Here is a 15,394-nt window from a genome sequence, read left to right on the forward strand (position 1 = left end):
ACAAGAGCAGGGCTGTAGAGATGAAACAGACCAGACAGAGTTATTTCCTTCACACATTGAAGTTTTCTATAGACTTCCTGCAGCACGTGTTGCTCAGCCGGTCTTGTTTGTTAGTGCTGGAGTTCGGTGCTCCACTAATGTTAGTCTGTGGGTGATGGGGTACTAAGTAGTCACAGAGTTCTTCACCGTTTTTCATGCAAAGCTAATTATTAAGTAATTAAATCCAAAACATGCCAAATGCTTGCCTTTGTTGAAGTTGAGCTACAAGATAATTCTCACATCTGCTGTATTTTGTCCGGGTGCTGCTCTGCCTTTCTCTCCACGCAAACATAACTTTATTAACATTATGACATGCATGAATTTTGCTTGATGAAGATCTGAGGACCAAAACATTGTTAATAAAGTGAGTAAAAGTGATCGACAGTGTGCGTGATATCTTGGTCCTTTTACTTTCTGGAATGCAAGAGCTTTGCAGTGCTTGTTAACATTATTACAAAAATCAGAAAAGTAGAAGGTAAGAATTGCAATTCTTATGTGAATCTTGTTTTTTTCACCCACCCTATATCCTCATGTACTCGTGTATTTGATATACTTACTTGTATGTATCTGATCTCTCCTGGATTTATGTTTACTTTTGTTTCAGTTTGGAGTTTTTTCTGTCTCTGTGTAAGCTGGTGCATCATAGGTTGGCATAAGAGCTTTGCAGGGTTATGTAGGAATGGACTGGGGATGGAGAGGGAGTAAATTGAGGTTAAGTCTGTTGGCTATAAAATCATAAATAAATAGAGAAAGCCAGATCGAAACTTCCAGCGAAGAATCCAAAAACACATATCAGCTTTGTTTGCCACAGCGGGCACAAGTTGGACAGAAGACTTCAGAATAATGTCAGCATTTGAAAAGTAAAGAGATTTACTGGTAGAGCCAAAAAAAAACCCCTCATGGTTTCAGTATCTCAGACTGATGCAGCGAGGGAGCCAGCAGCTGTACGGTTCTGTTATCTAAAACAATCATTGTTACTTCAGGAGACCATCGGTATATGTGAAGGTTGTTCTCGGGGTGCGTCTGAGTGTGCATTTACTGTATACAGACACAAAAACAAAATGACCACACAAGTTATGGAACTATAACCATCGTCTGATTTTAAGATTTGGATCCAAGACCTTCAGTACGATCCTCAGTGAACCACAATAGTTTTCTACCCAAATAGACGAAATGAAGATAAATCCTGTTGTATATCTTTTAGTCCTATTAATGGAATTTCATAAAACAAAAACTAGAAAATACCTTTGAACCAAGTAATTATGTAGGGTCTTTTCCTTCATATTTCGTTTTGATGTGCAAGATGTTGTGAGGGTTCTTACTGAGGGTGTGCCCGAATACAAATACGTTATTCGGCAAAGCACAAATAGTGTTTTTTTGTTTTGGGTTTTTTTTTTTTACGAATATTTGTTTCATACAAATATTTTAAAAATTACTTGTTTTCACGAATAAAAATAAACCATGTCAGATACCAGCGCACAGGTCGGTTACATCACTATCTCAGTCTCTGTCTTCTGCTCCGCTGTTACATCTATCAGCAGGTCTCAATGAGGGGAGTCACATCCACCTGCTACATGACGCACATTTCCTAATTTGGACATCACTCCCAGATTTGGGGTTGTTCCCCAGATATAAAGCTGAGCTACTGACACACGCTTCACAAACACTTATTGTAACACTTTAATTAAAACAGGATTTTTAAGCCTCTTTCCACTTTTATTCGAATACAAATACAAATAATTTTGCTGTCTCAACAAATACAGATACAAATACAAATACTGGGCCCTAGTTCTTACAGATGTCTTATAGCAGTGCTGTATTCCCTTTATTGTAACACGTTACTGTGACTTATGGTGAAGAATATTCAAAATATTGTTTGGATGGATATTAACTTATATAATTTGAATTCTCTCACTTTTTTTTGCATTTCACAGCTCCCTTTTTCCCTTTTGATATGATATACAATTATTTAAGTATATTGATGGCCAAAGCGCAAAACCTACTATCTGCAGAATTTTCTGATTGGAGGACTTCACTTTGGATGATGAGAACGAGGAAGGCTGCTCATATTCAGTCTGTCTGCAAGATAATCCCGCCCTTCGTTGTGACAGAAGAGTCACACAACAAAACAAAAACACAACGCAGAGTCCCTGGATGTGTAGAGAGGTTACAGCACGAGTGAGTTACACAATCACTGAACATTCATTTCCAGTGGACGAGGAGGCAAATACACTGAATTTAAGGAATTTCCCACTTAAGGAATTCCGACCCTAGTATACTACAATGTAGTAACTAATACATTTACTGCATCTTTTTACCTGAAAACAAATCTATTTTTATTTTTAATTTAATTTTAATCATTAACTTAATTTAAAGCATCGTTTTGTAGAACCTCTTCCAACTTGCACCAAGTGCAAAAGCTCCTATCTGCACTTTGTGAAGCATTAATATCTAGTCAGTATTGTTAACACATAATATAATAATATACTCCAAAAACAGTGTATTATGTGTTGGGTATCCTTAACAAATAGCATTCTGCAAGAAAACAAGTTTTTTTTAGTTTTCTCAGAAAAGTGCATTTTTCAGATCGGAGGTTTTGCTCTTCGGCCATCGATATATTCAATTTAAAATATGATTTTGTCAGCTACCTGTTGAAGGTGTGCAAAACTGAGACACTCTGAGAGAAATATGGTTCTGCTCAGACAGATTAGAGTTCTTGGTTGTTAAGGAAAAAGTAGAAAGAAGGAGGATGACTGATGCCTTAAGTTTGTTGAATTGGTTTTTGAAATAAGCCAAGTTTGATTTTGGCATTTTTCTTTCCATTTGGTTTTGGAGTTACAAGGGTTTTTTGTAGCACCTCACCTCCCTTCAGTCAACGAACAAGTCTGAGTCTGCCTCCTATCACCTTCCTTCATGCTCTGGTTAACCTTCCTCACACACTAGATCATCTCTTTGATGATTTTTTTTCCTCCCTCTCTGAACTATCTTGTTATGTTTCTACTTGTGAGACAGAATAGTTCCTGCAAAATTAACACTCAGAATAAGATCCACCTAGAATCCTTGCTTGTCCTCGTTACCTAAAATGAAATTTACTGGATTGAGCTGAACGTACGAACAAAAATAACTTCACTGACCATTGACTAAATGACTTCAATGACCACAAATGTACATAATTTCCTTTTCCTTTGCTGCTGTGAGATTGGAAGCCGGTAACACGAAGAACATTTACCTAATGGCAGTGCCAGTATAGTAAACAGGAAGTTTGTTATTGATGAAAATGACAGACTTTTATATCCCATGTGAGACCTAAATTGGCTCTCATGTGACCAAGAGAAATGTATTAAAGTACTTCTACTGCAGAGTTACTGATGAAATCCACTGATAACGGCAGCTCCATAATCATTAAGCTGACATCTGAGTGAAGGAGCGGAGTTAAATGATGCGTAGAGGCCAATGGGTGGTCGAGGGGCAGGAGGCTAAAGCAGGGTGGTGTTTAGGGAACAACTAAACAAAAACAAAAAAAACACTTTATCTGATACAGCTTTAAACCAGCAAAATCATACTGACAATTTAAAATATGTCTAAAATTCAAGTTCCAGAAAAGTTTGAATGACATATGGAGTAATCACCTATCAAATTAAAATATGTAATGTTTTTCTCCAAAAGTGTGAAGGAATCTGTTGAAGGATGAAATAATTCCCCATGTTTCCAAATATATGAATGTATTTCAAGAGTTTTCTTGATTTATATCACCAATTAGCTAAATTACTTTGTTCACATTGCAGCCAGTCTTCACTTTGGATAATCCGATGTTACTGGTTAATGGGCCCATTTTCAGTCAACGTTAGTGCATAAGGACTTATTTTAAACCCAGCGGAAGCATCCGTTGACAGGTGGAGCTGCCAGCAGCTTCAGCTTCAGCGCCGGCTGTGCGGCTGGGAGAACGGGTAGAGTCAACACCGGCCGTCGCTCGTGGCTTCGGCTTCATCTCCGGCTGTGCAGCTGGGAGGTCCCCAGCCAGAAGGAGAGTATTTGCCAGGCAGCAGTTCACCAAAGAGCACGACGTGAGAGGCTTTTGCGCCGATGATGAGGCCACCAAGGACTTTTCAGCAGAGAAGTGAGTAACATAAAGTGCACCAAACTCCATTAAAAAAAACTGGTGATGGATCACTTGTTAACTAGTCATTGAATTTACATTTTTACTGAAACAAATCCACAGTTACCTACAAAATACATGCCGAATGAAGCAGTAGCTCCTACTGTTACTTTATATTTAAAATATCATCCATGTTGCTCGCCTTACATTTACGAACAAGGCCTATTTTAAATTGTGTATTTTTATAGAGGAGTCTGGTGCGAGCGTTGTTAACTCAGAGGCTGTTCAGTGGAGCCATGCTTTCAGCGCCTTCAGCGTTTCAGAGAACACTGCTTATTTTTACACAATTTTGAAACCTAATTTTATATACTTGGCAACTTTTTAATCATTCAAATTTAGCTGGGCGGTCACACCCAGTGTGAGTGTGGTGTGACAAACTCAGAACACAGATTTATCATTGCTTTTATACGGACTTTAAACTACAAACAGATTATTCTTTCTTGTGGCATAAAATAAAGGCAGGTATCAAGTCATGGCTCGTTTAAGACTAGAACAAGTCACTGGAAACAAGATAATGTTAAGTCAAGTTTTAAGTCAGTCGAGACAAGTCCAAGTAAAGTCTCAAGTCATGCTAGCCAAGTCTCACAGTAAGTCACTAGTCCCTGAGGGCAGGTTCAAGTAGAGATGCAAGTCTTTCATTAAAGTGACATGGCATTTAAACATTTCCCTTTCAAAGTTCTTAACAAAGGTTTTAAACATCTGACAACAAATTCTTTCAATATAGACACTTATTCATCAAACATTCAGTGTGTGGATATGCAAGTTCCTTCCCTGTGGAGCGTCACTTGTTATTAACAGGTCAAAACTTGAGACCTGAATGTTTTTGCTTTTTGAGTCTCATGTCACGTCTCAAACCTTTTTTGTGACTTTCATCTGACTCTGCAAGTCTCAAGTCAACAGCTGTTGGTGTGTGTGTGCGTGTGAGAATGTGTGTTTGTGTGTAAAAAAGAGAGAGAATTTGAGTGTGTGTCTGTGTTTCCTGTATTGTGTATGCTGATGTCTTTAACCCAGGTTAGATGTCATTTCCTCTCTTCAGGTCAGCCAAATCCTTTAACTTCCCACACACACACGCACAAAAGAAAAACACTTCTCACTCTGCTTCATACTCTTGAAAACACAAATGCTCACAAAGTATAACAGTTTGTTCATCCACATAAACAGTTCTTCACACAGGTTTCTTTCTCTCTCTCACACACACACACACACAACTTTCTGAGGGAGGTGTAGGGAGGGGGAGGACAGGAGTGTTTCACAAATTACATGCAGACTTTTTGCATCAAGTGTCAGCCCCCCCCTTGCCTCCTCTTCCTCCTCCTCCTCCTCCTCCTCCTCCTCCTTCCTCACTTTACTGAACTCTTAAGTCAAACACACCCTCTGCATGAGCCGTGACGGACCAGACGCTGCCCACATGGGTTAGAAACTCTCCAGAAACGCAGGTTTTTTTTTTCAGTGGGAATATGTAACTGTTGAATGCATGGAATATGGCTCAGACCCCAGCGGTAAAAACTCCACTGCGGAGATCCTTCAGCGAGCACGTGAAAGACTCTACCAACAAGGCTTGGGATGTCTTCTGGAGGAGTGTGAGGGAGCGGCGGCTGTGGGGTGAGTCAGGATACGATGTGAATGTAGATTATTCAGCTGGCTGGCGGCGTGGAGAGAGGAGTTTACGCAAGACTGCAGCAGCATCTTGCTGGCAGCAAAGGGTCATTTTCTGCAGCTCATTATGATTCAGTGAATGATATTAAGGATGGGAGAGATGCCTATGAGCTTCTGTCTCTGTATATGTAGTTTAATATCATGATATCAGTGAAACAGTACACTTTATGGTAATGTAGTTGATGTTGAAGCAGCTTCAAAATAAAAGAACCACATGTCAGTTTTTGGTTAATCCTGTGAATTAATTACTTGACAAATTCTGATACTTCATCGCATTGATGCAAAAATCCTGCAGATCCAAAATTTTCATGAAGCAGCAGTTGATCATTATTATGTAATATTGCCCACAACGATCTAATACAACCAGAAATATTAAAGGGATAGAAACGTTGGTATAAGCGGGATAGAAAATCGCTGATTGTGGCTCTTGGTGTGTATCGTTATAATGTTTGTATCCACTCTGAGTCTGTGAAGTTTTACTTGTTGAACCAGATGTTATATCGGTGTTTTTTTTGCACCAAATTGAGAGCTGTTGTACACAGCTGCTACCTGCATCAATTTATTAAATCAGGTCCTTAAATTTCCACATTTTTCATGTACATTTGTTTTAATCCATCATCAGAAAAAAAAATTTTTTTTTTAATTCCTGAAGAAAATTCACACTGCAAATTCATATGTACCTCTCAAGCAGTGAGTGAATATGTGAAAAAGCTTGTTATGTTAAATCATTAAACCAAACCGAAATGTCACTCTCAGTGAAAAAGTTGGAGTTTCACAAATTGATACTGGAGCTGAAGACTCAATCTCAACATCGACTGTTTTAACAAAGTTCGGGAGCTTACTTTGATACCAGGCTAAAATCAAGAAAAACCGATTGTGGTGCAGTTAACAAAAGCTTGAGAAAAAACATGATCTTTTAAAAAGTTCACATCATTCCTGTGGCTAAAATGTGTTCAGTAAAGTTCCCTCCACCCAAAAACATGTTTTTATTCTTGTTCCTTCAGCTGGATGTTGTTCTGTTCTCTGTGCAGAATGATGTATGTGCAGAGTTTGTTTTCACATTCATCTGCTGAAGGAGGAAAGTTTCTCTGTACTCATCATAACTCCTGTGCCCGGTCCCAGCACCAGAGGAAAATAACTGGCCGGGCATTTGCTTTTTATTGGTGGGCCTGCACCCCTGCCACTTAACACCGTTAACTGGAAGGGGTGACAGTCACCAGTTAACACGGTCACTGGTTAAAGCAAGACAAGTTTATTTATATAGCACATTTCAACAACAAGGCAATTCAAAGTGCTTTACATCGAGCATAAAAGGCATTAAAACAGAATATAAAGGCAACACAAGTAAAAAGACCTATAAAAACAATTAAAAAGTGTTAAATTTGGAAATAAAAAGAGGCTAAAAAGGGAATAAGACAGATAAAACAAGAGAATAAAAGTTACAGTGCAGTGTAAGATATTAACCCTCAGTGTGGTTTAATGAAAGGCAGCGGCAAATGGTTAAACCGGAACTGGCATGCTAATGTCAGCTAGCCGCTTTCAAACTTCCCACTCTGGCATCACATGCCGACAAACAGCCGCTGGATGGTTAAAAACTACTAACTACTACTAACAGTTAAGTAAGCTCAGAGGGTTAAACAAGAGACGACAAAAAGATTAAGAGTGAAACTAAAAGTGTAAAGTCGACAACTGTTGCAACGACAGAACAAACACGAGGACAGATGTCTCACTTTGCTTTAGATCCAGGCACCATAAACAGACAAAAAACGCCTCCCAGGGCCCGCCCATAACGCCGGGACTGCATGTACGACCAAGCGGGAAGCTCCCAGTCTGAAAAGTGAAGCCAATGTGGAAGTGCCTTAAACCTGTATTCTTTCTAATGGCCAGCAGGGGGCGACTCCACTGGCTACAAAAAGAAGTCCGATTGTATGGAGGTCTATGAGAAAATGACCCTACTTCTCTCTTGATTTATTATCTCAGTAAACTGTTTCCTAATGAGTTTATGGTCTCAATCGCTCGTTTCAAGCCTTCTTCAATGCATCATGATGTTCATTTTGTAAATTATGGCCCCATTTAGAGTGAAATAGATGATAAAGCAGCGTATGCTTTAGGGTGTGGCTACGTTGTGATTGACAAGTTGCTACCACAGTGACAACATTGATTACGTAATGTAACCATTGTGTTACCAGATTCATAGAGTATAGATGTAGCTGCTGCTATTTCACAGTGTGTTTTCAGTTCATGAAAGTTAATTGTAACATTTTAGTCACCTAAAAAGTGTCTTGTTCAGCGTTTGGCTGTAATAAAAGACCCTCCCTCTAAGGAGTTGGATGTTCAGTTTTTCCCATGAGAGTAGGAACGGTTTCGCTAGCAAAAATTAGCATTAGCATAATCACTGTTAACCATAGATTGTAAATGCACCGTGCTAACCAAGCTAGCAGCTAGTGCTATGGTCAGCTGCACCGTCTCGTCCAAATATGGTCACTTCTTGCTCCAAAAATCAAACATGGCGACGGTCAAATCCAAGATGATGATGGTCAAATCGCTACACTTGAGGCTTTAAAACAGCAGTTCACGAACCAATGGGTGACGTCACGGTGACTACATCCATATTTTTTTACAGTCTATGTGTACGACAAGCATGATTTGTGACCTCACAACTAGTTTAGAGCCAGTCGTGGTCCAGTATGTAACTTACGTGATGCGGAAACTTGAAGCTTCCAGTGCAAAAACACTGAGAACGGACTTTACAGTGAAGGAAGAGACATCTTGTGTCCAGCGGGAAAACTTTTTAAATGAACAATATTTAAACAGTTTTAACAAAGTAATAGAACTTTTGTTGGAAAAACCATATTGGACACAAATTATTATTCCAAATAGAGTATTTTTGTCTTAAAACATATCTGGAGGAGCTCTTTACTACCTTTTGAGTGAATGTGACTGTTCAGAAAACATTTTATGGAAGACTGTATTACAGTTGGTGTTTAAACATAATGGAATAAACAGGTAAAAGGAAAAATAACAAATAGAAAGTGTAAAGATAAGACTGACAATGAGATTCTGTCAGAGATTGAAAATACAGCTGCAGTTTGAGAATTCATTATCCTTACATTGTTGATTGCAATGAAGGAATATTGAACTTGAATGGCATATCCCTTAATATCCCCCAAATTACTTAAAAAAGCGGTCAGCTCCTGCTTGTTTCTGTCCATTAAATACTCACAAGGCAGCTCTCCAAAACCACTAGCATATGAACTGTAGCTGTGACTGATTGTGGTTTCACATCTCATTGAGGCAGAGTGTTTACCTCTGCTTGTCACAAACTGTGAGGGTGACTCAGATGTTGATATTCAGGGTGCTAAATGGAGTCCTTGCTTCCACCCTTTCGGGAATCTCAGCATGTTCTCCACACTGACGACTCCAAAATCTGAAGGGACTGTAGGAATGTAAAGCAGGGAGCTGAGAAATATGTCATCACTGACAGAAAAGGATCCAAAAATAGCAACTTAGGGGTTTAACTGAGCTGCAGTGGTAAACTAAACACCAGAGAGCTGAATATTCTTTTCTGTTGTATTTCTGTTTTTCAGATTTAATTCAGTTCGTTTGAATGGAGCCATTTTTAATTTAGCTCCTGCAAACAAAGTCAGTTCACTTAAATTGAGCGTTAAGTTCAATTTAAGTGAACTTCAGTCACACTGTGAAGTCAAAAACGGAAGAAGTTTTGTTTTGAATTGTTAAATTGTTGTTTAGTTGGCAAGCTAGCGAGTTAGTTATTGTTGCTAGCTTTCTGGTGTGACTGTATCATTCAGCTTGCTTTTTTTAGGGTAGTTCGGGCTCTTTACTGTTTGAACTTCAGTGTTTTATCTTGGATGTTATAAATTAACTAATTTAAAAATCTGATTTTAAAAAATCAATGTAAAAAGGTAATCAGAAAAATATCAGCTTGTAATTTAACTATTTTTTATGAATGTTTCTGTCCATTTTTTTTCTTTTCAGTTATTTAGTTTTTATTTTGAATATTTATTTTCTATTATATGACACCTATTAGAGACTTTGTTTACTGTTAAATGCAGTGAACAGCTTCTTCTTGCAGTTGTAAACTTTTTGTTGTTTAATATTGTTGAAGATCTCTTTTAACTGATCTGCTCCTTATGAAAAAATGTTTTGCGTGAAAATGCGTTAAAACTGCAAATAATTAACCTAAAGGGCAACATACACACTAGCAGAGTATGACATGTGCCAAAAACACCTGCACCAATAGTAACAGATCACAACCTCTTGACTGTTCATTGTAAAATACATAGCACAACAAGTTAGCGAGGCTGTAAACAGAACCGTGTTCCTGCACATGCTCAGTGGCGTCTGCCTTACACAGAACTACTCTCCAGAGACTGAAAACGTGATTGCTGTTATTAGTCTTTAGAGCCGTTTCTAAACAAACTAACGTGACCAAACTTTTCATAATGAAGGAACATGTCACTTAGTGCAGCGGTGTGGCTCACTGATGTGTTTTTAATAGTTTTTGGACAACAATGGTGGTGAAATATAGGAAATCACCAGCCATATCCTTAACCTAATCCTTAATTTAACCAAATCCAAAGGGACTGGCTGGCAGTGTAACCACTCATTCTTATTTTAACTCATGTCATAATGTGTAACTAGCATCTTATTTAAGGGAGGACAGGCCAAAATGAAACCACTTGTATGTTTGTGTGTTGACTCTTGTATCTAAAACTCTGCTGAACCTGACATCACATTTGCAAAAATCACACACAAACACACACCCACACAGATTATGGAGTATAATATAACGGATGATCAGCAGGCTGCAGGACTGGTGAGGCAGGTTTCTAAACTCAGATGCTTTTTTCATGATGCTGCAAAATTCAAAACAGCTTTACTTCAGAGGTTTAAATGAACCGCAGTGATAAACTGAAAAGTTGAGAGATGAATAATCCTCCTGCTGTACGTTAACATCCAGACTCTCACAAAGTGCAAGCTGCTTTTGGCATTTTTGCCTTTCTTGGACAGTGGGCAGCAGATCAAACCAGGGACTTTGCAGTTATGTGGCATGCGCCATAACCATTCGGCTACCAGAGCACTCCCACTGAGCACTTCTTAAACCCTTCAGTAATACCTCTGATTCTTTTATTACCTGTGTGTATTTGTGTGTGAGTGTATGAATGAGTGTGTATGTGTGGGAATAGTATTTTTCCATGTGTGTGTGTGTTTTATTCTGACAGCTGGTTCTGCTTTTTTTTTTTGAGAGCTGATACCTGGCTCCAGCTGTGTGTATACTTTCATCTGTGTGTGTGTGTTTGGATTAAATCAGCAAATGACGTTAGCGCAGTCATGCTCACTGATTGGCTGTGATAGGATTATGTAATGCTGTGGTTCATTAAATCCTGTAGCACACACATTTACACACTGCAAAGAGAAAAGCAGAGAGAGGGAGTTTTTGCAGTAAACTGTGTGTACTTTTATACATTTATACAATTTTAAAGACCTTCCAGGCAAACGACTGATTTCCATTCATTTCCATATCTTATGAAAATCAACTTCTTAAGAATTAAAACATGCATACAGAGAGAAATATTGAATATGCCACCATGGTTGTGTGTTGTGTGATGAGACACCTGTCAAATCAAGTAAAAGCAACCCTAAACCATAGACTGCATATAAAGACGGAGGTAGCGAGGGGTGACGTCACCCATTTGGCTTGCACTGGAGCCAGTTTGAACTGCTTTGACAAAATTGTGCTTACAGGGCAGGTATTGTAATCAAGTAACATTAAACATAGTGAAATATAATGACAATAGTCTGAGTGAGTGCAAGTACTCGGAGCCGGGGAGAGCAGCAGGTGAGCCAACTGTCAATCACAGCTGTCAATCAACGCCCATACTGCAGACATCAAAGCTACTATAAGCCTTCATATGTTATTAATGGAGAGATAATTTCCGACCAGCACACTTTTTATAGGACCTGAATTTAGAGATTGTGACCATAAAGACTTGTTGAAAAAAAATAATGACTTAGTATTTCTAGAGAGGAATTGACACTTTTTGAATGGGAGCCAGTTGGAGCATCTAATGGCCGTCAGTGGCACTTTTAAGGCACATTGGCTTCAAGCATAGTACTGGACAATAAATTAAATTAATCAAATTGTGTTGATATAAAGGCTGAAATACTGATATGAATGTCCTGCTTTTATCAGAATTTTTAATTAATAAAAAAAAAACTGGAGTTCCATCAAATTATACTAAGAACCATTACAAGCAATCAGCCAATCAGCTCACAATCCTGTCCAGGTGCTTTAACTGATCCGACTGTAAATAATCCAGACGTATATAACATTCAGTGGCAGCTGGTGACTCAAAAAATTAAATTGGGGAGGACAGGACATGGAATCTTACAACAAACCATCATCAAACTATATCATTGTCTCTACGTGATGAAATCGGAGGGGTGGTGGGCAATTTTATATGCCAATAAAACAATTTGCTTTCAAAAACAAAAACCCCTGAGTGGTGAAAAGACTGCTTCTTTAATGACATTTACTATATACATAAGAAGGAGTGGTTCACAATGTCTCATTTTACCAATAAAGTTAGATTCAAATCTATGGTATTGTTCTATTGTGACAGCAGATTTATGTTCTCATCAAAAACAGACAACATGTCATATGATTTACACGTGTTTCCTGTGTATTTTCTTAGTAAACAGAAATCTATGAAGTACCACAAAGCTTATAATGTGATACAGGAACAGATCAGTGCTGAACACTAAAAACATTCACAGATCTAAAAGTTTAGGTTCACATCAGAAAGTATTAATGCATGTATCAAATACATGACTTACACACTCTTATCTAACATTAGAATAGTTGCCTTTCTCTGCTGGCTCCCTGTTATCTGTTTTGTCTTCATCGATCCTTTGCTATTTCCTTTCCTTGCATGTTTTTTTTTAACTTATCTTACCTAAAGTTTATTGTTGTTAACTACTCTGCATTGTGTTGCAACATTGATTGGTGGATATGTACTGTATTATGTACTATATTTAATTTTATTGTAATTGTCTTTTTAAAGTTAGCCTTTTAGGCTAATTCACCCTGTCAAATAAATCAGAAGTGAGATACCATGAGTACGAAACATTAACTGAAGAAGATAGTGATTGTGTTAAATGAGCGTAATCAAGGTAAATGTGACGGTTAATGAACTAACCATGTTTAGGAATCTTATCATCAGATCATCTTTTGGAAGAGAACTAGCATCTAGTCGTCATTAAATCAACTTCATCTTAGCGGTAAATTGTTTTTTTGGTTTTCACACATGGGTACAAGAACAAAACAGATGCTGTTCTTCATATAATAAAGTCCATTGTGTTTGTGTGTTTGGAGTTGCCGTCACATACTGTATGTGGTCTGTGTGGTCATAAAGTTCGCTCAGCGTGTGGACATCTGTGGACACTTGTCGACAGAAGCAGCTGACAAAATTTCATTCCCGCAGACCATCGCTGATAAATTTTTAACAACTCTCTGTTGAAGATGTGAGGATGTCACATTTCTCTGATGTGTGTGTAATTTTACTACATCCCATCTGGAAATAAATCCAACACAAACCTCAGAATGGCAGCGAATATAGAACAGAGAGAGAGCGGTTCTGATTGTTGAACGTTATTTTCTCCTTTTCATAACCGATCTGTCTCTCCTCCGAGGACCGATGACCGTATTTAGCTGCAGTGTGAACACGACCCCGGAGAATCGCAGCTCTAATCCTCACTTCTGTCTCTTCGCTTCGTCTCCCTTGACTTCCATCACTCACCGCCACCGGGGCATCTCCTCTCCGTTCCTCTTCATCAGCCCGTCCTAATATTTACACCTCCACTAGAAAGTTGTCATAACTCACAGCCCAAATATGGTCTTTCATTCAAAGACTTGCGGTGCTCTTCCAAACACAGCCTCCGCCAGACACACTCTCTAAACTTTGCCGTAACTTTTTCCTCACGCCTGGATGTACTGATCACCAATATGACAGGGTGACAGTCTCCAGAAGCTCAAACATCACCACCATAGAGACATCTGGTGAGGCTGGACAGCGTGCAAATATCCATAGAGAACTTGAGCGTTTAAGAAATCAAATATAACTGTGAGAATTTAGAGTTTTCATAAGCCAAAACAGTCCTCTCCTGTATTTTTATTGAGTAGATTTTATCTGAGAATAGATTGACGTCAAAGGACTTAAAAGGACATTTTGATTAAATAATGTTCACAGGAGTTTTATAGACTTAAAGGGATGTTTATCATCATCATGTTTCCACTCTTTAGCAGCGAAAGACTACACCGGAGACTTTAATGTGACAGGAGATATTTGTTCAGGTTTTATAAGGACACCGTGCTGCAAGTGCACATGAGCTTGTGTAAAAAGAACATTGTTTTATTTCTACAGGAAAAATGTCAAATATGGAAAGCTTTGAATAGCTGCAATTAACCTTTGTGAGCCAGAAGTTTTATCACAAATATCACTTTCTACCACAGAATGAATGCAAGCAGGCAAACATGGCACACAGAGGCGTCTCCTGCACGACTTCTGCACACTGTGACACAGAAATACACATTAAAGTCCTCGCCCGCTCAAAAACATGTGCGTCTTCTCGCTCCTTCAGTTGGATGTTTGTTCTCTTCTCTGTGCAGAATGATGAATGTGCAGAGTTTGTCTGTTTCTCCTCTTAAATCTCATATCATACTCATAGTATACACAACTAGTTTGGAGCCTTTCGTGGTCCAGTGTGCAACTTACACAAGTGTGATGTGGAAACCTGAAGCTTCCAGTGCACAAACACTGAGAATGAACTTTACAGTGAAGGAGGAGACATCTTGTGTCCAGCAGGAAGACTTTTGAAATGAACAATATTTTAAGATTTTAATAATGTTTTACTAGTTAACTGAACTTTGTTATGGAAAATACACCAGACCTGTTTGAAATAATTAGAGATTAGACTGCAAATCAGTGGTCTTGAGTCAGGTTAAGACAGTGAACTGGGGCAGGAAACAGTATATTTTTAAGCAATAATCTTGAACATCAGCTCAGATTTCTGTGTTTTTTCTGACTTTAATTCAGACGAATGATGTGATATTATAATATAATTTTCCTTTATTTGTTTTGGTTTTTTTTATTCTGAAAATATAAAACGCATCATTTCCTATCGGAGGATTATTCATTCAGAAAACAAGAAGCTACTGCTGTTTATTTACATAAACAGAAGATTATACAACAATTTTATAGTCAAACAGCCTTACATAATGAAGAGGTTCTTGTGGATAAAGATGATTAAAACTGAAAATGAGAAAGCAGAGAGACACTGAGGCTCTGAGCCAAATGTGATAGAAGGAATCAATGTGAAAGTCTGGTGTTTATTCTGCAGTGATCAGAGACGGGGGCCAAACTAAACAGCTGAGTGGGGAAACTGGGGTGGGAACCTGGAAAACACACACACACACACACACACACACACACACACACACACACACACACAGTTCCTCCTCAT

The 15,394-nt window shown here is 38.5% G+C and overlaps 1 protein-coding gene across 3 annotated transcripts in view; it reads left to right on the plus strand.

Annotated features, from left to right (window-relative positions):
- The first annotated feature begins 3,716 nt into the window (after positions 1–3,716).
- si:dkeyp-23e4.3 (rho GTPase-activating protein 7) overlaps positions 3,717–15,394 on the plus strand; it is a 122,755-nt gene continuing 111,077 nt past the window's right edge. For 2 of the 3 annotated variants that reach the window (XM_042431313.1, XM_042431315.1), the window contains exon 1: positions 4,594–5,797. In XM_042431313.1, coding sequence (XP_042287247.1) covers positions 5,677–5,797 — 121 coding nt within the window. In that variant the 5' untranslated portion in view covers positions 4,594–5,676. Of the gene's footprint in view, positions 4,157–4,593; positions 5,798–15,394 lie in introns of those variants that run through there. The other variant, XM_042431314.1, reaches the window with a different exon arrangement.

The sequence above is a fragment of the Thunnus maccoyii genome, chromosome 13, assembly GCF_910596095.1.
Source record: "Thunnus maccoyii chromosome 13, fThuMac1.1, whole genome shotgun sequence".
NCBI classification, from domain to species: domain Eukaryota; kingdom Metazoa; phylum Chordata; class Actinopteri; order Scombriformes; family Scombridae; genus Thunnus; species Thunnus maccoyii.